This window comes from Neodiprion lecontei, chromosome 5 (genome assembly GCF_021901455.1).
Source record: "Neodiprion lecontei isolate iyNeoLeco1 chromosome 5, iyNeoLeco1.1, whole genome shotgun sequence".
In the NCBI taxonomy this organism is placed as follows: Eukaryota; Metazoa; Arthropoda; class Insecta; order Hymenoptera; family Diprionidae; genus Neodiprion; species Neodiprion lecontei.
Window position 1 is genome coordinate 2203443 of NC_060264.1, and position 25692 is coordinate 2229134.

Consider the following 25692-nt stretch of genomic DNA (forward strand, 5'->3'; position numbering starts at 1 on the left):
GTGAAAAGGTGTTACATTAACGAATGAAATGAATATTTATTCTTCTTGTTTCCTTACTAATTTTAAACAACTCAACGATATGCAGAGGTCCTTCGCAACTACATCAGTTTCATCAGACACAACTGAATCATAATAAATGATTTGTACATTATAACATGAAATTTAACAACGGTAATAATAATGAAAATTGGACAAAAAAATCTCATATCCCGTAAGATTAGCGGTTTTGGATACGCAAGATTTTGTATCCATGAGCAAACCTTTGTTACATGCATTTACCAGCAATCTCATTATTCTACTAACACATTTTTCCGCAGATTAGAGGTATTTTACATTTACATTTCAAGTTATTTTTTTCTCTCAAAATTGCTTCGCAGGCACATATTGAAGAAGACATTTTTAAGGGTACGTTATGAAGTCTGTGTTAGTCGTGCACTAAAGACCAGGGCAAACGTCGTGAACATATTCGTTTATAATATATTATATTATATTACAGAACATAATGTCTAAAATTGATCAACCATTCAAATTTCTGAGAATATGGGTAGTAATTTTAGCATTACTAGAAAACCATAGTGACAAACGAAAAACGTTCAACCCCGTACCATCTGGTAAATTGATAATATTCATTGAATATTACAAAATTACATCACACGTATAACGAGCAATATCATCAGAGCATACCTGTATATAAGTATGTATATTCCTATACTTATAATTTTTGAACGTGTGGTAGAATTAAGAAAAAAAAAGTATATAAAAAGATAATGGCACGTGTCATCGAAAATTGTTTCCTTTTTTACTCTCTTCGTTTACATTGCACAAATGTAATTCGCGTCGTCTCCAGAATTAAAAAAATGTTCGAATTTTGGTACCCCGTTAATGTACCAAACTTTTATTCCCTTGTGACGATTTCACGATGTAAGCACTATAATATATGGTATACAAATTGAATTCAGACGCACACATACACACGGACGCGACATAGTAGTACCTATACATATTTCCTGTTAAATAAACCTGATACAAAAAAGATTGTTAATATGTATGGTTTCAATCAACCGATAATATAAAAAATTCTTAACATTTTTAACACTTATTATCTACATATACATATTTTTTGCTTTTACCCCGTCAGCTTTCTTAACACATCTAAGTATACATACCCTAACGTATCTTTATACTCATTGTTTAAAAAATATATAATCGTAATGTTATACAATTATGTACTCTGTGATTGTTCGGTTTAAACTGTTCTTTTTTTCCCTCTAATTACTTCCATGGGATTTTTCATTGGAATCTAGCAATGTCCTCAGCTGAGTTCCAGCGGCACTTACGAAACTATGTCTAAATTACCCCGTTAACGATAGCAAGTAACTGACAAAGTTCATGAGACATGGTCCTTTAGCCACCATACGATAGGCGATAGATTAAGACAGAGTAAAGAGAAGAGGTAATGTCGCCAATTGATAAGATCGATGTAGACATAACATAATGTATTAATCCGCCAGTGATGACAAATTAATTCTATAAAAATTCTGCAATGAAACTTCAATTGGTCGGTTTAATATCTTCTCCGTACTGAAATATCCATGTATGTATGCTCGTACTATCTCACGCCGGAGGTTTTTGCCGCTTGTAGAATTTCAATCGTATCGTGATTTTTCACAACATGCCCGATACAGACTAAAGGTTTTCGACTATAAATTTCATGGTAACTGTCCTGCTTTGTTTATGCCCGTTACGTACGCATTGAAAGTTCTGTAGGTACAGTATTTTTTTTCAACACCTCATAAAGTCTATGATTTTTAAGGGCAAATCGTCACTGAGCAGGCCGACGCTGATCCGTTCGATTAACAGCTGCCAACGCCTCCTCGGGAAGACGACTAGGGTCTGATAAAATATCAGTTGCTGTACAAAGGCACCTCAGAGAGTTTAGAACAGCTGAAAATTAAATTAACCATAAAAATTAACAAGATAAAACGTTGAAAATTTGTAAATTCAACAACTATTTCACCTATCTTTCTTCCGCGTCAAAGCTATAAAGTCGAGAGAGCTCACCTGGCCTGAGATCTACAAGGGAACAGTGCTGCTCTACCCAAAGCATTGTACTTCTGTACAAGTCCTCTAGGCTCGCGGTAGACACCGAAGTATTGAAGGAAACCATCAATGGCTCAAGTAAAATGCTGAACTGTGTTTTAGAGTCAAGGAATGTTAGAGATATTCATTTATAAGTAGATTAATCAGTCAAGCTTTAGTCATCGAGAAAGGATACAATCCAGAACTTCCAATTTTCACGCGTCCGTGTTCGCACGTAGTCATCAAACATCTCCTTCATTTTACTTGTCCTGTGCCTGGAAACCGGGGCTCCGGTTGCAGGAAGCATCAATTGACAATTGCTAAAGAAAATAAAATTCATTGTTGCGACCGGCTGAAGTAAATCGAATGACACGACTGTGTCAATATTTCTTTGCAACGTTTGCTTCACCTTATAGAAGAATTGAGGCATTCTATCTGCTGTCTCAAACTGTCCATTTCGTCTTTAAGCTGATTCCTCTCCGCCCTAAGTTGCCTGACATAGTCAGCCCCCTTTTGCAGCATAGCAGCCTTGCTCAATTTGCTATTAGGATTTTGATTCAACTGAGGTATTAAACTGTGCAGCATGTCAAATCCATTCTTAATATTGTATCTCCGTTTCTGCTCGGCATGAATGTGCCCCACTCTTCGTTGTTCCTTATACTGCCCTCGCTCAGGGTCACCCTTAACGTAAGTCCGACTCGGCGACAATGGGCTTCCTATACTCATCGGACTATGAAGCGGGCTAAGACTTAGGCCTTGCGGACTGTGCGCGCTAGAATTATCTTTCGGTGAACCAGGGCTGCCGATTGGTTGCTGTGGCTGACTGTTGGCACCGAGCAAGATTGGCTGCCCGCTCGACTGCATCACCCGTGCGGATTAAAGTTAATGTCAAATATGACTGTCAAGACTAGAGAATTTGCAATCAGATATTTTCATCAAAATTTTACCTGCTGCTGCGTCTGTACAGGAGTCGCTTGAATAGATTGAACAGTTACTGGTGTGGTAATAAGGAGAGTTGTGCCACTGGTTTGAGCAGGAGACTGAGCCGACGATGGCATAGGTAATATGTGTTTTACTCCACTAGGTTGACTGACGGGCGTCACTTTCTCAGGTCCGCTACTAACTGTGTAAAGGTTCGACGTGTCTGCAAGGGAAACGGGAGGATAATTATTCGGTTAATAGTAAAATGTAATATGAAGAAATTTCTCATGCATCTTAACGTACTGTTGGTAAGCAGCTGGGCAAGTAGAACGTTGTTGTTCAGATTGAGCGCAGGATCGCTAACTGCTGAGACTAGGGGAGGTGGATTAACTCTAGGAGGCACTAAAGACGAGCTGCTGCGTGATCGATTTCTAGACTTCATTTGGTACTGAAAAAATACAAAAATTTATATGAAATGAAATTCTTCTGTTTTTGTGGTGTTGAATGATCAATCTAAAATCACGAATTATTTAAAGATAAAACCACACACACGTTTGGATCTGTGATCTTTTTACTAAAAGTGTCGGAAGTCGGGATGGAAAAGATAAGTACTAGGGCAAGACCACGTAATTTAATTTGACTTTGAATTATTTCTGAATATTCGATTCGTAACAAAATTATAAGTATCTAGGAACCTTCGGTACAGCAAACACTTCTTCTTTTTCGGTAGTAGGGACAACCGGTCGTGGCAAAAGTTTGGCAGGATGCTGTGCTGGAGCGGTGGGGTCCAGTCTGACAGGTCTGTATTGAAAAGAGGTCCCCAATACTTGTGACTGATTTTGCTGGGGGGTGGACATCGGGGAGACTTGCTGCGCAGGTAAATTCTGTTGGGCAGAAATATTGAAAACTGTTTTTAAAACCTGAATTAAGAGTAAACGAGATCCATTAACTTGGTGTCAAATTTATTTCTACCTTGTAACTGCTTGAGCCAGTGAACTTGCATTGTTGGGAGGTAAACTTTTGCGACGGAAGAGTGAATTTGTAGCCCTGCACCGGTTGGACCGCTTTGTATGGTTTCGATGTCGAGGTTGCCAATGGCATTGGCCTTATTGTCCTTTGTTGGGTTTGCGGCGGAGAAGGTGGTTGAGAATAATTTTGCACATGGCTTGTCACCGGAGCTACATGGTTACTGGTCACAGTTTGGTTATTGAGCGAATTTATTTGGGGTTGATTAGACGGCGAGTTTAGTTGAACAGTCTGCATCTCCATTGAATAATTCTGCTGTTGTTGTTGCTGCCGTCGTTGCTGCTGCTGGTGTTGCTCTTGCGTAGGAGAAGGTTGCTGATACGTTAAGCTTTGCTGCTGGCTGGTTTGTTGATATGCATTTTGCTGCGCCAAATGATTCGACCTAGTTGTAGATCTGCTTTGTCTACCTTTTCCTCTGCTAGGTTGTCTCGACGGTGTTGCTTCTGCGTAGCTCTGCTGAACGGCGTTATAACTTTCTGATATACTACTCCTGTTGCATGAAATATAGAAAAAAATTGGTCAACACTCGAAGGACTGAAATTAAAATATGATTTAAATAGTAAACTGTTGCGGATTTGAAGAATGAGAGCAAGAAATCATGTATAGTTGCAAAAACTGACATGTTATTTTTGTAAGCTGTAGACTGTTGCTGCTGCTGCTGCTGTTGTTGTTGTTGTTGATGTTGCTGCTGCTGCTGCTGCTGCTGCTGCTGCTGCTGTTGTTGTTGTTGTTGTTGTTGTTGTTGTTGATGTTGCTGCTGCTGACCGAACAGTTTGGCTGTAAACTGGAGATTCTGCATGGTGTCCGTCTGTTGTTGACTCGTCGTAGTCGTTGAATTCAACTGCGGCTGTATATCCATCGATGGGATTTGGTTTATTTGATTGGCTTGGCTTATGGGCGGCATGAGATCCAGTTCGGAGTAATTATTGTTCAATGAACTGCTACGAAAAACGTCTTCTTCTTCCGGCACCGGTGGTAGTTTTGAGTTGAAGAATTCTGCAGAGATGATCAAAGCCTCGTCAGTTGTTAAAACGACAAATTCTAACTATATTCAACAAAACTAAACGGCTATTATAGAATCTTGGTGATCGGTCAATTAAGTAAACGTATTTTTAGTTAACGTTTCGACCCGGATATGGGCCCTCCTCAGAACGATTTATTTATTTAACTGTCAAGAACAACAGAAAATTTTTTTAAAAAATAATAATACTAGAAGTACAATCAGACATTAAATATTGTAGATGTAATACTCTCAGGGATATTATATATTATTGGTTAGTGAGAACAATTTGATTAATTGAAAAAAGAAAGGCTTAAGGTGTTATTTACCTTTTTTTAAAAAGTAAGTGGACTAAGATGTAGTCGAATTCACAATTTACAATTTGTGGAGACAATGTTCTTTGAGTGACGGTAGTCAATGTCAATCTTCTAGTTATTTTACATGTAGGAGTTATTAGTTGGAAGTCATTAATTAAAAAGATTAAAGAACTATGTTTCTTCACAGTCAATATGTCATTGTGTTAAAAGGTTTTAAAGAAGGTCTTTTTAGCAGTAAAATTAGTTTGCAAAGTGTCCAAGAAGTGGAGCTAGGCTCTTTATGACTATGTTCCTCATGTCTAACAAAAATTATTATTGGTTGAACCGATTGGGTCAACAGGTGAATAACGACTGATGGGAGAAACAAATATGATCCAGAGTGAAGGTGAACCTAATATAAACAATTATACAGAAAAACAAAAATATTTTGTGAAAAAAAATTATGTAGAAAAACTGTGTTATGGGGACAAAAATTTGTGTATCTAGTTAAGGTTAAACAATATTTGTTGTGTGGGCGGAGATTAGAGGTTTGTAAATATTACTTAAATGTTCAACATCTTGTCTAAGATTAACGGAATTGGTGTGACCTACAATGTTGCACATTTCTAGTAATAGTCTTTTATAATAATTGGGTGCTTCACAAAGGATGTTTGTATTGTCGTAGTTAAAAGTATGTTGTTTATTGATACTATGTTTTGTTAGAGCGGTGTGACGTTCTTCAATCTCATGTACATTGCGTTGATGTTCTTTGATTCTGGTGTTAAGATGGCGGCCAGTTTGTCCGATATAAACTTGGTTGCAATCATTGCAAGGTATTTTATACACAACGTTGGATCGTTTGCCAATGGGGATCTTATCTTTTCCCGTGTCAAAGACTAATTATAAATCTTTTGAATTTTTTCCAACAAACTTGACATTATGTTTGGTCGAGGTCGAGAATTCTTATTCATCAAAACTAAACGGCTGCAATGGCTTACCTTGTAATGGCTCAAGAGTATCCATAAAATCGTCAAGATTGGGCTGCAACGGTCCAAGACTTGGTTGAATAAAATCGGCCAAACTGGCAACTCGAGCTGTGAATAATACAATTTACAATGCATTGATAAGAGAATAAAAACCGATGAAAAAATCATGCGAGTTTATTGAGCACAAAAAATTGTGAGACTATTATACTGACCAATTTCTCTTGGGTCAGGAAAGTGAAATGGTTGATTAGAGCTAATCGTAGAGAACAGGGTATCGGTCATCAGCTCCATGTAATCCTCATCGACCATCATGCTGTGCAAAGTGTCCCCTCCTAGCGTCCCACCTGTTACACCGTACAAACTTCCTATTCCTCCGCCAAAGCCACCCGCATTTCCCAATCCACCATCCCAATCCAACATATCCATCGATTCCAACTGTAACCAGAGAATTTTTTCCAATTTGACAAACGTGTTTGATTCACGTATAGTCAAAAACTGATGCCAAGATTTGCCATTAAAATATATGAAAATGTTTCATTTACCATATCGCTGCCATCTTTGTTTGTCCAGCCGAGTACCTTGTTGCGATAAAACATGCGCCATTTCTTGTACTCTGCCGTAACAGCAGCTAGTTTTCTCTTCCAGTACTTTCCCTCCAAAACTACGGCCTGTAAGACAAACGTGACGATCAGGAGCGTTCTAAAGAAAATCTATTCTAAAACACCAGACAGGGAAGCCAGTACGACTGGCAGAGACAATTGCAACAACATTAACTACTGGGAGCTATGGCGAGAAGAAGCCAAGGAATTCAACATCGTTAAGTGTCAGACTTGGTTGCATGGTTTCCTTTTCATTAACGAAAGAATTACACCACATTTATATTGGTCACAGACATACATCATACATTTATTATTGTATGTAAGCGCTGATTTCAACAGAGTAAGTTTATTTTATCCATTTCATTAAATTTTTCAAATCGTACAATACTTCAATTCCTAATTCTTTCTAAGAGTTCTTTATTCGCATAAATTTCTCTTACAAACATTGTGCATTATGTCGTTAAATTGCTGCGACAAAGAACTTAATCATTCAACCTCGCAGGGAACTATATAATATTGTTAATTTAATCGTACACTGCCTTACAATACATGCACATACACAAAGAAGCGTGGATAAGACATTTGATAAAGAGTTTAAAAACTATTCGAATATGGTGCGTCGGTGGTTCTCAATAGAGTAGACTTTATAACTATCCTCCACAGCTCTCCTAAGAATCACGAAGTTATAGAATCTCTTCAAGTTGGTGACTAAGTAGAAAAAGAAGACAGGAAGAAAAGAAAAATAGACATTTCTTGTTTGAATTCTACCATTCGCATGTGGCGATACTCAGGAATCTGTGTTATACTTTTATGAAACGTTTCGATGAAAAAAAAACGTGCTCATTCTTGTTCCGTAGAATTATAAACTAATCAGACGTTATCGTCAGCGCGGAAATAAATTTTTTTTCTGGTAACTAGTCAGTCATGAGAGACACTGCACCCTAGTGAACGTGTGTGATCCGTGTCCCTGGCGATGACACGAGTGTTCCAGGGGTTAAACAAGATAGCGACTGATTTGCCATTTTTTACGTACGTGAAATACGTATGTTTAATATATTTTTCCGTATTTTTAGTTTTCGTCTCGATACGACAATGTGTAGCGCTCGCGGTTTCTTTCAGTATGAGCCGTTAAGCTCTTGCAAGATGATAACTTTATTGGATGTATTAAGTGGCGATAATAAAGGACCGTTTACAAGACTTACGATCCCATCTATGATATCTCTTTCCAAATACATAGGTTATCAGACTCAAATCTCTCTGTGTGTGTGTGTGTGTGTATTCTCATTTACGCATGGATTGTCGTATACTTGGCCGCAGTGATTTTCGCAATGAGACGGCTTATTTTTTCGTCGAGTAGGTTACGTTGGCAATGCGGAATTAGGCCGCAGCGCCACTGCCGGCCATCCACGAAAAAGGCTCCATTTATGTAAACATAATTTAACAGGGTGTACAGTTGTTGGTCGAAACGTAATTCCATGAGAATTTCACGTTTTCCACATCAAATTTACGATTTTTCCAGGTCAACTTGAAGTACGCGATAAATGAAAATACGACAGAAATATAAACAAGAATAGTTCATTTTCGCAGCCTCAAGATAGATACAGGTGCGATATTCAAAATTTTTAGAGTAATTCAGAATTTCAACGTCAATTTTGAAGATTTGGCTAAATTTTCATGAACCTATACTTAAGTTTACAAGATTCCAGATACGTCATGAAATTCCATGAGATTTCCAGGTTTTTTCACGAAGGTTTTCATTCGATTAATCGGGAAAAAAAAATCGATTATTTCTGGTCGCTCTTAGCGTTATGTTATGTTATGGGGCTGCGGGCTGATTCGGCATTGCCAACGTAACCTACTCGGCGAAAAAATAAGCCGTCTCATTGTGAGAATCACTGCGGCCAAGTGTACGTACGTGTGTGTCCGTATTTCTCGCAACATCTCGCCGCCATCCCAGAGATAAGGTATTCCGCCCATCCATACGTAACACAACTATTACACACATCGACGCCGATATTACACATATTGCATAGTTAGCTTGAAGATAGAAATATAACAATAATAAATTAAAAAAGATCACTTACCTCTGGTTTATTGTGCGTATCGACATCCAAGGGCGACGCAAATTGGCACACCAGAGTGTTTTGCTTGAGTATAACTGAAAAATCGGAGAAAGACAACAATTAGATAAACATTTGACGGAACAAATTTTATCAACAGATTTTTCCAATTTAGAATATTACTACAAGCTTCTATTAAACAAGGACCGAAGTAATTTTTTGCATATATATATATAATTTTTTTTTTTTTGCTATAGAAATTCTTAATTGACGAGTAACAAAAAAAAAACAAACAAATCACGAATAACGTGGTTCATTTATATATTAACTTAGCAGTGATGTGATCAAGTTGACGAAATTTTTTTTTCCTCACTCTTACAATAAGAAGATATCAAGAACTGATCTGCACTGTTTGAAGGATCTGCAGCTGCGATCGGATCGAAGAAGAAGAAGAAGAAGATGATGAATAACAATTGCACCGTAATCGTGTCTTTCCGAAGCCGTTAACAACCATGCAGACTATTAACGATACTAATTAACTTCCCACAATTTCATCCATAGAAGAATCGAAGACTTCTTCCTTGTCTGCGGCGTGATTAACAACGAACGCAACTGGATTTATAACGATCCCGGTCGTTGTTCCGATACCGACTTTGCACCGTTTCATTTTGCAATATGCCGTAGGACTGCAGGACGCCCAGGATTCCCCCCTTTTGCCAAACTTCAACCGAACCGACGATTTGAAAATTTCCCTTACTTCCGTTTTGTGTCTGACGTAGATATAAAAAAATACGTCTCTTCTTAACCGTCCTCCACGATAAACGTACCAAATTTTCGACGTCCCTATAACTAATTAATCAATCAACCCTCCCTCCAATCACCCTCAATTCCGTTACAAAATCAAGTTTTTTTTTTTCGCGTATTTTTTACCTCCCACGATCGATCAGTGTAACGTAATAAAAGCGTCGTTTAAATTTTTATGGTTGAAGAAAAAAAACAAAACAAAATGACTAAATAAAAAATGAAATGATTATATCAGGTAAAGGAAAGAAAAATCTACGTCATCAAAACTGAAGAAAAAAAAACGTCAGTTATAACGAATTCAACAACAACGACCGTAAAAATAAACAATAAGAAAACCGGCTGGATCACGTATTTTAAGTTACTGCAAAGTATATGGTTATAGGAAGCGAATTTATCGATAAATTAGCTTCTACGTAGAACGGCACCGATTCTTGTGATTGTCGAGCGTGTATCTGTTGTGCGATATATTTAACGGGATCAAGTCGTCTCGACCCGAGGAATCGCCAACGTTAAACTGACGAGAGAGGCGCGATGATAAAGGAGCCGGAGGTTCAACGTATCCGCAATATATGTAAGCGTTAATTGGCGAGATTCAAAGGTGGGGACAACAGAGAACGATTCTCATCGTCGTTTCGTGTCTCACGTGCCGTGCCCGCTTGGTATCGCTATTTTTCTACTATCCCCCCCCACCCACGCTTCTTGACCAAAGTTTTTTTACTAAAATATTTAACGGTAGCAGCGCTGCCAACCCTAAAGAATTTAGAGTCCGTTTAAGGAAAAAAGGAAATATTGCCCTTCGGGTAGGAATCCTAAGAAAATCTCAAGATCTTTGACGAAATTTCATTACCGATAACGAAATCTCTAAATATTGTCTGTGAAATCGAAACGACAGATTAAAAATCAACCAATTGTCAGATTCCTGAGAAAATATGCACCAATTAGACAGCGTATGAAATTTTCAGAGGCAATTATTTGACAAGTTGGTGATCCTAGATATTAAAAATAAAAACATATTATACGAGTTTCCAATATCTTTATAATTACAATTCAGATTCCATAGGATAGAAATCAGTCCCTGCACTGAGAGAAATTTAACTATTTTCTTTTTTTACCACAATCGAAAAACTAAAACATACCGTGTAATCGTGTATTTACTGCGTTTCGATAGCGTCAAAGAATGAATCTTGAAATAGAGAATTATAAAGAACTCGCAGAATTGTTTTGGCGCGATTTAAGGAAATATTCGTCCGATAAGTTGGCAGCGCCGATTGTCGGCCGTGCCGCAAAAGCACGTGTGAAAATCGTGCGGCTGTTATGCTGCAGGGGAGACAATTACCGGCCAAATCTAACGATCTCAAATCGTAATCTCTCGCGTCGTCCAACCTTGCAAAATAACTATTTATCGTTAGTCGCGCCTTTTTTTCCGCTAATTCCCACCTGCCGCATGTCGTGCGATCACGTTTATTATACTCTATATACGTACACACGTATATACACATATGTATATGTATATATACGCACAATCGTTATCGCCTTTTCACAGATTAGAAAAACTAGTGTTATACGTACGAGTTTCTGTATGTAATAATAATGCGCACCTTTGGACCGACGGACGTAAAAAAAAGAAGAAAAAGAAGTTAAAAAAAAAAAGAAAAAATAGTTACGCGAGGCGCAACTGCTTGGCGGCCAAAATTTTATCAGTTCTTTTCTTCGTTGCTCTAGATACATTATATATATATAATATGTATATGTATATATATATAATTATATATATATATATATAATATGTACTTGGAAGTTTACATCACGCGTAGAATGAATTGTAATGTTTATATTCCGATTGGGGTTACAACATTAGGTGTTATATATGAATATATTTCAATATCAGACACAGGAAAATAAATTATGAAATTTATAAAAACCGTGGCCTTGTAATCGAATCCGATTCAAATGCATATATTATACAATAATCCTAACGAGGAAAAAATAGCTTTGGTCGGCAATAATTCCCTATCCCTGTTTTTGAACTTGTCTCCCCCCTGTCCGTTTGAACTCACTTATCGGAATGCCTAATTACACAACATTATAATATACGTATTATTGCACAAAAGTTGACCGTCGTATCGTATTTAAAAGCTTCGCTTCGTTATGCGCGCACGCACGAATATCGAATATAATTTTCTTAAGCTTTTGCGGAGTTGTATTTTCTCTCTTTTTTTTTTTCTTTTTAAATACAGAAACGATCGTATCTTATCGGACTTCATTACAATGTAACGGTGTCGCATTATCGTTACTCACACTGCATGTGCCAGCATCTCCATATCACGTTGTTCAAACGGATTTTGTCCTTCCACCGGAGTCTGATACCTTTGAAACGGTTCCATTTTGGCGATGTCAACTTCTGTCTGGAACAAATTTTTATTTCTCATATAGTACAACTGTATATACGATTGTACGTATAAATACATACATGCGTGTGTGTGTGTGTGTGTCGTAAGAAAAAAATTACGATATTAAAGTTATTGGTAAGGAAACATTTTGGGAAAAAACATCACTTATATTTTCTTATATGTGTATACACACACACACACCCGCACACGCATACACACGATTACTTTGAAGGAACGAAGATTTCAAAATATTACTATGAATTCTCTTGTCATACGGTTTACCGAATTTCAAATAATTCGAAGCTCCCAAAATAACGGTTTTTTCCCCAGCACGAATCGTCGTTAAGATAACGTAATTAACTTCAATATGCTGTAAAAAAATTCCCATTTACGAAAACATATTGCCAAGCATCTGTATAACCCTGAATTTTAGAACAATTTTATTTTATATTAGAGGCGAGATAAGCTGCCTGATTAGAATACCGTATAAGCTTAAGTTAATTCTTCCGTCTCTTTGATTTTTTTCCTTATTTTATTCTTTTTTCTTCTGATTTCCTTCTAATTGGTGATTTCGAAAGAATGTAATTAACAACGATGATGACGATGATGATAGTAATTAACGAGTGTACGCGGAGCATTCCACATTTCACGCTCCCATTATCACGAGGTGTTTGAAAATCACATTTCGAATCATAGAATCTGTGCGAATTATATCAGATTTTTAGAAATGGCGTTTTTTTGATTGGTTTCCCCATGTTTTTCTTTTTCTTTCGAATTTTACCGGTGGCTGAAAGAGACTTTTTTTTTCGAGTCGGTACGAACATCATACTAAAAAATGATTAAAATCGACGAGGGTGAGGTACATTGGCTGCTGATTTGACGTGGAATGCCCCATATGTGTGAATTAAAAAAAAAAATTTTCCACATTCTTACGCAACTCCGTGCCTACTGCGGATTGCCCCGGGGCAAATTATCTAAAACGTACTTATTATTACAAGAACGTGTCTAGAGTTAAACCTCTCGAGCCTTGCTGCCGATCGGCTTGCCTACAACTTGCGAGAGTCTCGCCTTTTCCTTGCTTTGCCTTGTCGCATTCTATCGGCACCGAATTTCCTTATAGTCTGTGTAAATATATGAACATACGTGTTTTTGATAATTGCAACGCAAAATCAGTTCCTTCGGTTTACTCTACTTTTTTTTAGCTAAACAAGGCTTCAACGTCAATTTATTCTTGCACGAGCATTAAATTTTCGCAACGGTTGCCCAGAAAATCTAGCAACAGCGATCGTGATGATAAAGAGTAGTAACGGACACTAGACTTTCCGGTAACATCTGTAAAACTAATTTTCATTTTCTACCTAGAACAATATTTTTCGATTGTGGTAAAAAATGAAAATAGTTAACCGGAACTATAAATTTCTCCCAGTGTGTACGTATACGTGACGTTGTTGAGAAACGTGTACTATCATTATTGTTATTATCATCGTCATTAATATTATCATCATTTTTAACATTGTACAACCCGGAGTATAAAGTGGGAACTGTAAACGACCGAGTGTTACACATAACATGTGACGTCGGGATATCAGCTGCTCGTGCCGACGACGAAACGAAAGCGAAACACGCTCGTGTCGATGATGCATGTGTCCGTAGGCATGTATGCACGTACGTGTGTATATACACGTATGTATAATATCGTATGTAACAAGACGTGCCTACGAAGGAGGCTCGTCGTCGGTCTCTCCGATTCACCCACGTGTTTTTGTCAATTGCCTGTGTACATGATCTACCTTATATAATACCGTATATTCCATACATGTATACAGCAAAACACGAGAGATGGAAAGAGAGGGAGAGGGAGAGAGAGAGAGAGAGAGAATAATTAATTAAAAAAAAAAAATTACAATTTTATATGCCTCTATTACATACCTATATTGTTGACTTGACAATAAGAAGAGGGAGAGAGAGAGAAAGAGAGAGATAAATTAGTGTAAAGTCGAAACTTGGATGCCTAATATACATACGCAGATGTTATGTAAATGTAGGGAGGGGTATACGTAACAATTAATTAAACATGACCAAGCGTATTATTCAATTTAGAGTATCATATTATTATACGGTAGGTACACGAAATTGTCTCTCCGCCGTCATATAAAACGATTGCGGTGTTGTACCGTTATCCTTGTGATTGTTTGTCGTTGTTTTAATTTCGTTGTATGCACTACGGATGTACGCTTGGGAAGAACGAATCCGAGACGGTTAATTTTTTTCCACTAGACAGTTAAGTTGGCAACACTGAGATACCTGCAGCGCCACGGTCGGCCGAGCGCGAAACAAACTCGATCTCAATAAACGTAACACAACCCGTGACCGTCGAATCTAACAATATTAGGGTGGTCTTTGTTTTTGGGCGTTGACGATTTTTTTCCGTTCCACCCTCCAAATCAACTTCGAACGATGCAAGGCAAACAAAATATAAAAATGAGCTAATTTTCAAAGATTTTAACCTCACTTTCGAGATATTCCGCTTTGTGATCAAACTTTCTCACGGAAATATTTACATGGAAAAAACTTTTTTCTTTTTTCCTTACTATATATTTTATCGTAAGAGTAACGATGTTCCGAAAAATCTGTAACTGCGAAGGTTTCAGTTGGCACTAGTGTTGCTATATTGCCATGTACGATTATGCGTAATTTTTCTTCGAACTATTATCGAGACGAAGAAAAAGAAACGCACCAACAATAAAATTAAATGCCACAGCATACCTGCGATGAAGATTTTCATACCCTCTGATCTCTCGTATCCGATCGTATTATACATTGAAAAAATGAATTTGTTATTTTCAAGAGTGCGAAAAAAAAATAAATAAGTAAATAAATAATAATCGTATAATACGTAACAAAATAAACCAATCAATGAAAAACGAGACAAATTAATACACCGTGTGCAATAATAATAAGCATACTGTGATAATCGTCGGTTATGCGAGTCCTATTTTTAAATTTCTGCCGTATAGATTAGGCCTAATACAGGTGTGCCTGGGTATAATAATATCAATCTATATAGGATATAGAGATAAAGATAATGATGCATACACATATGTTAAATACACACACACACACACACACACATATGCTGTGTACGCGCCTCTAGCGTCTCCACCTATCGTCGCAGGTATAATTGTTTCACGCGTACAAGGGGGGAGGGGGGTAGACGACATGGCATGCATGGCTACGTGCATACGTATAACGTACTGTACGATAAGATATCTGCAAGGGTGTTAATGTATCGCCGCGTATAGATTTACAACGATGTTGTTCGTCCTCTGCGACGACGATAAGACAGAAGTACGAGGAGGAGGAGGAGGAGGAAGGAAAGGAAAGAAGTAAAATTTTTTCTGGTATCTTTTGATTCTCACTTCGCCGATTCTCCTTATCGGAGAGACAAAAATTTTTTTTTTTCTTTCGTCTCGTTTCGTTTTGTACTTGGTATACAGTATTGGAAATATTCAACTTTCAATTTTAACGCGCTTGAATTGTCGCGTCAACATTTAACTTGTACGTTGTACTTTTGTTTTTCATCTAGTAATACGTTCAAAAAAGAAAGTAAAAAAAAAAAAGGATGGAAGTATTAAATTTTACAATACATAGTAACAGTAAGAACATTGACGATAATAATAATTATTATTATTATTATACCAAAGAAAAGCAAAGAGCTTCAGGAACTTTAGCGTTTGAGCGGTGCTGTGAAAAAGAAAGATGAAAAGAATAAAAGAAGAAAAGAAAAAGGTTCGTATCTGTATCGGTATTTAGTAAATTCGAAATTCTGTAATAAGTACAACACAACAGTTGCACATATACTATCGTAATATACGTACATACAACAAACGTGGCTCAATAACCTGCGGATGAGTGAGCAAAATTTAATTTTGGAAAACCCGCGCATAGACGTAGGAGTTGTGTTTTATAAATATATATCTGTATATAATACATATACAGGTATCTTACGCATCGATATTCATTCCGTACAAAAATAGCTACTATCTCGTCCTTCTCTATTTCTTTTTTCGCCAATTGAGAGAGAGGGAGAGAAGCATATAAGAAGGTGAACAGCTGATACACACAGACGCACGCATCCGTACATATATTTTCATGTATCAGAAATAGTTGCTGGCGGTGGCATTGACCGCTTATACGCTAATATTGAATCCATTCTGCCATGCTGGATGCTGCTGCCGCTGCACAAACAAAGGCAAAGACAGGGCCCGAGATCTTGTTTTACTTTACAACTATATTCTCTCTCTGTCTCTCTTTCTTTCTCGCGCAATTTCTTATTCTTCTTGCCTTTTTAAACTCAATCGCGGATTCGATTCGCGACGAGCGGACTCTCCGTTCGATAATGATTGATTATCTAGTTTTTCTCGCGACGCGAAAACGGTTCGAATCCGAGGCAAATGAAATGTGGGAGAATAAATAAAAAAAATAAAAAAATAAATAATAAAACAATCACCAGCAACATCGTCTTGGGTCAAATAAGATAATGGCGTAATTAAAAAGGCGCACACACATATATATTGTATTCATATATATGTATATGTATAATTTCCCTTCCAATTTTACCTTTTTATTACACATAAGTATAACCTACCCGATAAATTAAAGAGATCCTCTAATAATAATAATTTTACGCGATTAATTCGAAGCATTAATTATTAATATAAATCAATGCACGCATTTTTTTACAGTACAATTATAAACACCAGGGTTGTCACCAATTTTTGAGACAAAAATTCCATCACATTTCCAGGTTTTCCAAGATCTAAGACCTAGTTTTCCGCGACATTTTCGCAGTTTCCAGCAAGTTACTAAAACCTAAATCGTTCAGCTTGTTAACTCTGTATTCCGTTGGAATTCAATTCGAATCGTGTAAGAAAAATACAACGTACAAAAAAAAGTCAGTTTAAGCAAATTTCTTTTCTCGGGGATAAAAAGTAAACTTGACACCTCGACAAGTCATTTCTAATACCTACGATAGAAAACTGGTGTTTTTAGTTTATTCCATGACCAAATTAAAAATCCCCAGACAATTCCAGGTTTACCACAACCCCTTCTAAATTCCCTAACATTGGCCACCCTGCAGACGTAAGCGTATATCGTATGAGACAAATTTTATCCACAATATAGGTATATTATATATTATACAGAGTTATTCGGACTGCGAGAAGCGTCTCTCTGCATAAAATCATGCGTGTACTGAATTATTATCGAACGTGCGTACATATGTTATACATTCTATTTACCATTATTAGTTTCGCGCGCTCAACGATCGGCAGCCTCGTCGTCTTTTCTTATCGGACGTAACTCGCGAGCTCAAAGTCCGATTTCAAATAAATATGTATATATTCGCGTACGTTTATTATAAATATTATATGCGTTATATGAAAAATTATTGTGGAGAATTTCGTACGATTGTGCGAAACGCGATCCTTTCTAATAACGAGGCTGAAGTTAGTCACGTTAACGTGACGACGAAACCTATAGGGAAAAAATCACTAGTTTGCAATTTTATAGTTTCCTTATTATAATTTACCGCACTTTAAAAAATTTCTGAAACCGATAAATATGACGATTTTATCCGAAACGCGAATCATTAAAACAAATTTACCAACGTCGGCTTGATAAAAATTACTATTTTGAAATTTCTAGTGACTTTAAAGTGGGCAAGATTTTAAAATCTGAATTACCGCTTCGCCCTATCGTATAATTCACTGAATTTCAGAGTTTTCTAAAATTGCAAAATAAGGGTGTTTCCGAAAGGTGAATCGTCGGAATGACGTTAGCCTAACTTAAGCCTCATTTTTAATAAGGTCTTGCAATCGGTTGCAAGTCTCGTACAAAAAACAAACGGCAGATGCGGAGGCCCTGAACTTCAACCTCGCGGAGTTGAGAGCTTATTTTGCGTAAGTGAAATGATGAGAGTGATTTTTCGAAACTGTTTAACATTATTATTAAGAGAACGATGGCTATAATAAAATTTCGATACTTTTCATTCGTACAATAATAAAACCGTACGTCGGAAATTTAATGTCAATTAAATGTAATCGTATATCGAATATAACATGCATCATATAAAGATTTAGATATTAGTTTGTAAAAATATGAATTAAGCATATTGTAGGTGAATTAGTCGACTCGATCTAGAACGAATTTTACAATACCAAAGACGTATGAATTGCGTAATACTGAGATCGCCTTGGTAATCCCTCTCCTTTCCGTTCTTTAGTCCGTCTACAAATGACCCATTTGATAAAAAAAATTATTTAATCTATTTATCCTGCAGCTTTTATTATTCTCGCGGCAAAGAATTTAAAAAAAGACTTGACTAATTTACTGCAGGATTTACCCGTGGACATTTTTTTTCTTTTTTTTTTTTTTAACTTTGTATGTACCAGAAAAAATTCTCAATAAAACAAATATTACGTATTTGTTACATAATTACGGTGAAGATTTTTTTCATCGACTTTTCGGATAACGTCGCATCTATATAATGTGTGTGCTTATAAATTAGGGTAGTTTTTCTTTCAATTTTTTTTTTTTTTTCTTACGAACCCTTCGAAAATTTAGTTTTTAGCCTGAAACGAAGCTTCCTGAAACTGGAACACGGTAGGAAAATTCTAAAAGATGTCTAATCCGGTTTGAATTTTTCAAACACTCTAAACGAAATATCTGGAAAACTCTACAAGTTGGAAAGCTGTTTTTGGTTTCATTTTGTAGATAATCGAATCTTGTGATCAATAAAGAATTGTTGTTGTTGTTGTTGTTATTATTATTGTTATTATTATTATTATATGATAAACGTATATATATATATTCAAATGGGAGAAAACAGGCGTAGAGACAAAGTGACGTCCACGGTAGCGGAAGAAGAGTCTGTCAGGTTACAAAATGATCGATCGATCGAATCAATCGCGTCGCGAGTATAAACCGGCGTCTTGAATGGCATAAGAAGAGAAAAAGACGAAGAAGAAGAAGAAGAAGAAGAAGAAGAAGAAGAAGAAGAGTATAAGGTACAGTATTTTACACCAACGACAACAATAATATAACATTATGTACATACATGCGTATTATAACGATGAGAAAAAGGAGTCTCGAGCCACACGTAAGTGGCGAAAAACAAATAAATCTTAACGAAGCCAATTGCAGCTTGTTCTTCGGCACGTGAACGTCGACGAGTCGTCGATAACAATAATGACAATAATAACACACGTTATGCACATCGGCGGCAATTGGAATATAAAAGTTTTCTGCCGTCGTCTTTATTATTTTTCTCGGCCCTCTCCAATTACCGCACAAGTTCGTCGTCAAGAAGAAGATCCTCCCGATCCACGACAAATTCGATTTTTATACCTACTTTTCAGCTTCCGATTCGCCCCCCCCCCCCCCCCGCCTTTTTTTTTAGAAGAGACAAAAGAATAAGGGAAGTTATTGCAAACAGCGTGGAAATGAAAAGTTGACTTTTCACTAGATCTCGAAATTTCTAAACGACTAGAGTCAATTTATTTCTTTTCAACGATATCTGCAGGAGAACGACTCAACGGATTTGGATGATTCTCGTCTCAATCGACGCAGCTTTTCTCAGCTTGGAACTGACTAAGATCTAAATTTCGTCGACCTCGTTGTTTCTGAGTTATTTAGATAGCAAAATAGAAAAGAAGTGAAACAGCATTTGAACTTCCCGTTTTCAAACTCATTTCGAGCTACGACAATAATAACAACAACAACAATAACAGCCGCAATGAAAATTGAATATCGGATTGGATTCCTAATTACCGTCTCAAAAAATCATAGAGATATGAAATTTCAAAGCCGAAGAGCATGTTTTCGGTTTCTCGTCCGCCGTATAGTATCCGCCATCTTGAATTTTGCAAATTTCATATCATATTCGTGATCAGCAATTTCGAAAACCGTCAAGTACCGAGTTTCGTCCGAATCGATTTATTCTGGATTTTGGTCCGCCATATTGAATCCGGCATTTTGTAACATCTGCAATCTAATCTCAGATTCGCGATCAGCGGTTGGAGAAACTTCGGGGTACCAAGGTTTATCAGAATCCTTTGATCCGATCTCAAGATAACATGATGTTTGTTTTCTTTTTTGGGATCGTGTTATTTAAATAATTCAAAAATTACTGAACCGATTAAAGCCAAACTGTGATTAATTCTAAGTTTGGAAAAGCCGCGACAATTGAGGCCAAATTCATTGAAATCCGGTAAATCGTTGTCGAGATATCGTCGGACAAATAAATTGATCGCATACGTTCTCATACGTGCATCAGGGTGGCCACAAATTTTTGGGAAAAAAATTCCCTGACATTTCCAGATTTTCCATAACCTAAAATCTAGTTTCCCCCGACATTTTCCCAGTTCTAGTAACTTACTGACAATAAAACCTAAATCGCTCAGCTTATTAACTCTATGTTCGGATCAAATTCAATTCGAATTTAAGCGAGATACAATGTACAAAAAAAGTCAGTTTAGGCCAGTTTCTTTTTTCGAGGATTAAAAGTAAACTCGTTACCTCGAAAAATCATTTCCAACTACCACGATAGAAAACTGATATTTAATAAAAATCTATTGTCTGGTGATAACAACAACGTCCTTTTTGTTTTCTCTAAAAACAGAGATACGAAAAGTTAAAAAACTCATCCGTCAGCGTTTCTTATTCGACTTCATTCTTACTTCATCAACGCAAAAATAAGCAAAACTCTAACTCACCTGTAGGCGAGGGACATGCATTGAAAGAGTTTGTTCAGGGAAGTCTCGATGCTCAGCTGCTGTGAGGAGTTTCTGCTGGTCGACGATCCGGTGACAAATTTCTCCAAGGAAAATCCTGGCGGCGCTATTATGGCGAGACGAGCGGCCTCCTCCTCGGGCACGGGAACGGCAAGCTCGTCCTCGTCATCCTGGGCCTCCGCCTCGAAGTCCGAAACCATAAAGTGACCCGAGTGAATCGTCTCTCTCGCATCCTTCGGCTCTCTTTTCACAACCGTCGCCGAGGACGATGACGGCGTTCCCATCGTCGTTGCCGCCTTCCGGTACATAATTTCGGTTTGCATCTCGGCGAAAGTTTATTTCCTCATTCCTCGATTTCAGTCTCTCAATTTACATTAAAATAAGAGTAAGAAATAGAATTATTTTAAATTGTATTCCTCTCGCCTGCCTTTGTTTCGGAAACACTACATGTATTATATATTCGTAAAGCATATATTGTGTATATATATATATATACACATAGCATAATAATATTAAGATTGTTTTCCCGTTCCTTTCTCTTTTACATACGTAGGTATAATAGTTTACTTTTCCTCTTCTTGTTTCTTTTCTTTTTTGTTTTTTTTTTTTTTTTTTTGTTTTTGGTTGGTTCGTTTCGTTCTTTGTTTAAACGGCGAGTGTACTTTGTAAACGGTGCGTGATGTTTTTACCACACGGTGGAAATCGTCGGACACGTGCAACACACACTTGCGCGTACGATCAGCTGTTGTTTGTTGATGTTTTAGTTGTAACGGTATCTGTAAATTGAGAACAAAAAGAAAACTGTTAACGAGTGGTCGAGAAAAACACGTTTTTATTACACGCGTACTTTATGCATGTAAATAATTAACGAAAATCTCTCGCTTTGAAGGAAAATAATCGCGTACGTAAGACGCAAGATTAGAAGGAAAAAACAAACAATCAGATAGATAAATAATGAGAATTACTACGCGCAGCGTGCCTAGCCTAATATGGTCAAGCTTTGTAACATTATGTTTATTATTGTTATACATGTAAAGGGCCTTGACGTGTTAATCAGGCTTGCAATTAGACCGTCCGATACACGCACGTGTCATAAGAACTATATTTCCGGTGAAAAAACATGACGCTAAACTTATAGTGACGACAAATGAGGAGTAAAAAATTACGAGTTTTAAGTTGGTAACGTTTTCGTTACGAAATATTGAGGAAAACGTCAGTATTTTCTTATTTTTTACGATGACTTTGAAGGAACGAATATTTCAAAATATGAGTATATTTTGTTTTATTACGGTTTACCGAATTTTAAACAATCCCATAATAACAGGTTAAAGTTAGGAACGTTATCTTAACGACGATTCATGCCGAGGAAAAATTGTTACTTTGCAATTTTGATGGAATTGTTTGAAATTCGGTAAGCCGTAATAAATATTAATAGTGATTTTCTTCCGCAATGTTTCGTTACGATAAAGTTACTGACTTCAATCCCGTTAAAAAAAATCTCAAAGTGAAAACGATTTGCTAGCCCGAACACGGCAATTGGATTTTTACGGAATTGGATTGGCAAAATACGCGAGTCGTATAATTGCTGTATTAAAAAATTCGAAGTAACAACGTAACCTAAAAATGCTTCGTTGTAACATTAAATTTGCGAACAACAACAATTACATTTTTGAAAAAAAAAGAGTCTGCATGAATTATATTTTCAAGTGAATTAGCCAGCAAGACGATAACAAAGAAGAGTGAATAACGGAAGAGAAATAAAAAGAGAGGAAAAGAGAAAGAAAGAGAGAGAGAGAGAGAGAAAGACAAGATAACAATTTTTACAAGGCAAACAGCGAGTTCTTTCGCCGTTCAAGAGTCTGAAAAGGAACGAACGATCTACAAAGTCATATTATCATTTCTGAAACATAATAACACGAGAGAGCAGCGCCGGTGGTTACACATCGGACTTTTCTATTTCCCACGAAAATAATATGGAAAAAATGGTTTTCGCGCTTTGTAATTTTTATAACTAGCTAACGATCGGTCCTAACGAAAAAATTCACAGACACACTTTTGTACAGAGTTGAACGTTCTTCAAAGAAAGTCTCTCTTATCGTTTTACGATAAATCTACTCTTTCAAGTAAGATTTTTTTATCAACATCCTCTAATAACTTTTGAACGAGTGAATTTATCAGAAAATAATAAGAGACCTTTTTTGAAGATCGTTCAATTCCCCACCAAAATACGTCTGCGAATTTTTTGTACGACGCATTTTTATCTAGTTATAAAAATCAGAAAGAGCAAATATTTTTTTCCGTATTCATTGTTATGGAAACTAGAAAAGTTCGATGCGAAACCTCTTGAATGATATTAATATTTCGAGCTAAAGCTGTAACAGGCGTATTATTTATATCTAAATGGAACTTTTGAACCTGTTTGAACGAAGGAGAATAATTTATTTTTTATTTAAAAAAAACCTGATAGACGCGCAAGATTTTTCGCGGCACGCATATCGTGCGTTATTTTATCACCCATCAATCCCCCCCCCCCCCCCCCCCCTTCCGACACCCTGTATTTCAACAATTTTCCACCCCGCCGCGGAACGCACGACGACAAATTTGTACTCTTGCATACATAAAACAAGACTATAAATACACGACACGTGTGTGTAAACTTAAATTTAACGCGGTTTCGCGTTAGCTTCCTCGTACCTTTAACGGCCGTTAAAGAGAGTGTGGTAAAGTAGTGAAAACGTCGTTACGACCACCGTCGGTCCAAAAATAACGCGCATAAGGGGGCGAGAGTCGACGAAAAAGCTCCGCGCGAATCAAAGACCTATCGCAATATACGTACTTTAAGAGGGAAACAAAATAGTAGAAGTCCTCCTTACCGACGGCACAGGATTTCGCAGTTTTTCGTACGAAATTGCAAGTATACATAGCTTTTAAAAAAACTGTGCGTCCTTGCATACTTTGTATAAAAAAAAAAACTTCCTTCTCTCTTTCCCCTCAACGGCGGGGGGTAGAAAACTTGAAAAATAATACCTTTGGTCCGCGTGTGGAATAAAACCGAGTTTTCCGCCGTCGGCAAATCGCGACGGATAGATAGCGTTTGTAAAACACCAATAAGGTTCCCTTATTTGCTTATCCCTTCTTTCCGCGATGCAAAGAGGATCATACGCGGGACCCGGAGGTTGTAAACGACGTAGTTATTATTTGCATGTAAGTGTAACGTAAACGGCGGGGCCGTCCGTCCAATGCGGAGAATTAAATCCCCGCCCGTCCTTCGCCCGACGAACCGGGATTTCAACACCTACCGCCAGGTCAGGGAGTAAACTTTAGCGACTTACTTTCCCAATCTCAATCGTTCGGGGCAACGTGGCGAATCTAGGTTCAGAAACGCGAGCGAAATGCTTCTCGGTTTTCACCAACATAGAGACATACTCGACAACGCGTTACAGTACTTGCAGAGCAACGAATAATATTCGCGCTCACGGTCTTTCTAATCGAGGCGAAGGAGAAAGAGAGTATGGAAAAACGGTGATATAAATATTTTACGCGAACCGTCCTGCTGGTAGCAACGTGAATTTTACAAGCATTGCCAAGTCTACGGTTTCTCAAGCCTCGAATCTGACCACCACGGGCAATGCAATACGGGTGGCGCGTCGACTCGCGTGTAAATTATCAGGGATTAGAAAACTCTTCTTTTTGATCTTCAAAAATTCGGGAGTGAATATTATCGTCCAGAAGAATTATAATCCCTTTTCGAGCCCCCCCCCGGCCTCGAGATCTTTTTTCCACGATTGTCGCCCCGAACGCGCTCTTCACCCGACTTCCACTCGTGTTTACGCACCGTTGTTGCGCTGATCGTTATTATGATTATTATTGTTGTTGCAACGGGGCTATTTTTCGCGCTTTAATATCGTTCTCGAGCACACGGGCAACACTATTTCCGCACCATTAGCTCGCGGATGCGTGTGTGTGTGTGTGTGTGTGTGTGTGTGCGTGTGTGTGCGTATGCAGTGCTGCGATCCCGTACCTCTATGCACAACCTTGTACGCGCGTAAGAGTCAGAGTTCCTTCCTCCTTCTCGTTGTTACTGTTGTTGGTGTCGCTGTTGTTGTCGTCGTTTCACACCGAGGATTTAGTAACCTCTGAACTATGACTCGTGTCATTTGTTGCGGTAACACCGGGTCGAAGGGCACGATCCCTCGGCGACGAGACCCATTACAACTTTACTACGCGGCACGAGGACGAAGTACCTCATTCTGGTAGCACCGCCATTTACGCGTCAATCTAACGCACTATCGTACCGTAAAACGTCGTACGTATGTACGCACCTCCGTCCGTCCGTTCGTTCGTGCGTTCCTCGTCGCGTTCCGTTGTTGTTACGTTTCACAGCTGATGACCACGACCAACCGACCATTGAGATCTGGCTCCCGTAGCAGCGCCGTCGAACTGCGACGACCGCTGTGAAACTAATTGCGACCGCAGCGCCATCCACGGAAAATCTGCCCTCGACCAACCGCGGCCCCTTCTTACCGACCGAGTTTGCCGCCGTTACTGAGACTGGTTGAATCAACCTCTGACAATGAGCAGCTAATGCATAGGGGATCTTCTTTCTCGCCTTAATTAATTCGCCGACATTGATGTCAGGCGTACCAATATTCTTGTCGAGATACCGCATCTCATCGGCCTTGCCAACCGTAGAAAAATTTCAGTAGGATTTCTAAAGAAATTTGAGTCCGTTCAAAGAA

General features: G+C 37.8%; 1 protein-coding gene across 5 annotated transcripts; it reads right to left on the reverse strand.

The window, feature by feature from the left end:
- Positions 1-16: 16 nt before the first annotated feature.
- On the reverse strand, positions 17-25399 carry LOC107228025 (MLX-interacting protein). 5 transcript variants are annotated; one of them, XM_046740070.1, is made up of 16 exons: positions 25276-25399; positions 20936-21729; positions 12070-12176; positions 8992-9065; positions 6851-6976; positions 6521-6743; positions 6321-6416; positions 4647-5022; positions 3973-4516; positions 3696-3884; positions 3304-3448; positions 3027-3223; positions 2489-2937; positions 2276-2399; positions 2062-2191; positions 17-1944 (listed from the first exon to the last, which is right to left on the reverse strand). In XM_046740070.1, exons 2-16 carry the CDS (start codon positions 21274-21276, stop codon positions 1823-1825), a joined length of 3243 nt encoding a protein of 1080 aa, XP_046596026.1. In that variant the 5' UTR covers positions 21277-21729; positions 25276-25399; the 3' UTR covers positions 17-1822. The 5 variants fall into 5 exon arrangements, with proteins under 5 accessions (XP_046596026.1, XP_046596025.1, XP_046596027.1 ...); XM_046740069.1 differs by having other exon boundaries at positions 25249-25390; XM_046740071.1 differs by having other exon boundaries at positions 12070-12172; positions 24975-25390.
- Between the last annotated feature and the right edge of the window lie 293 nt (positions 25400-25692).

Excerpts from the sequence above, each read along its gene's own strand:
- LOC107228025 (XM_046740070.1), bottom strand. The coding sequence starts at position 21,276 with ATGCAAACCGAAATTATGTACCGGAAGGCGGCAACGACGATGGGAACG. Across the intron at positions 6,417-6,520 it reads TCCTGACCCAAGAGAAATTG|CTCGAGTTGCCAGTTTGGCC; the intron begins GTCAGTATAATA and ends TATTATTCACAG. Across the intron at positions 2,938-3,026 it reads CTGTACAGACGCAGCAGCAG|TCGAGCGGGCAGCCAATCTT; the intron begins GTAAAATTTTGA and ends CGGGTGATGCAG.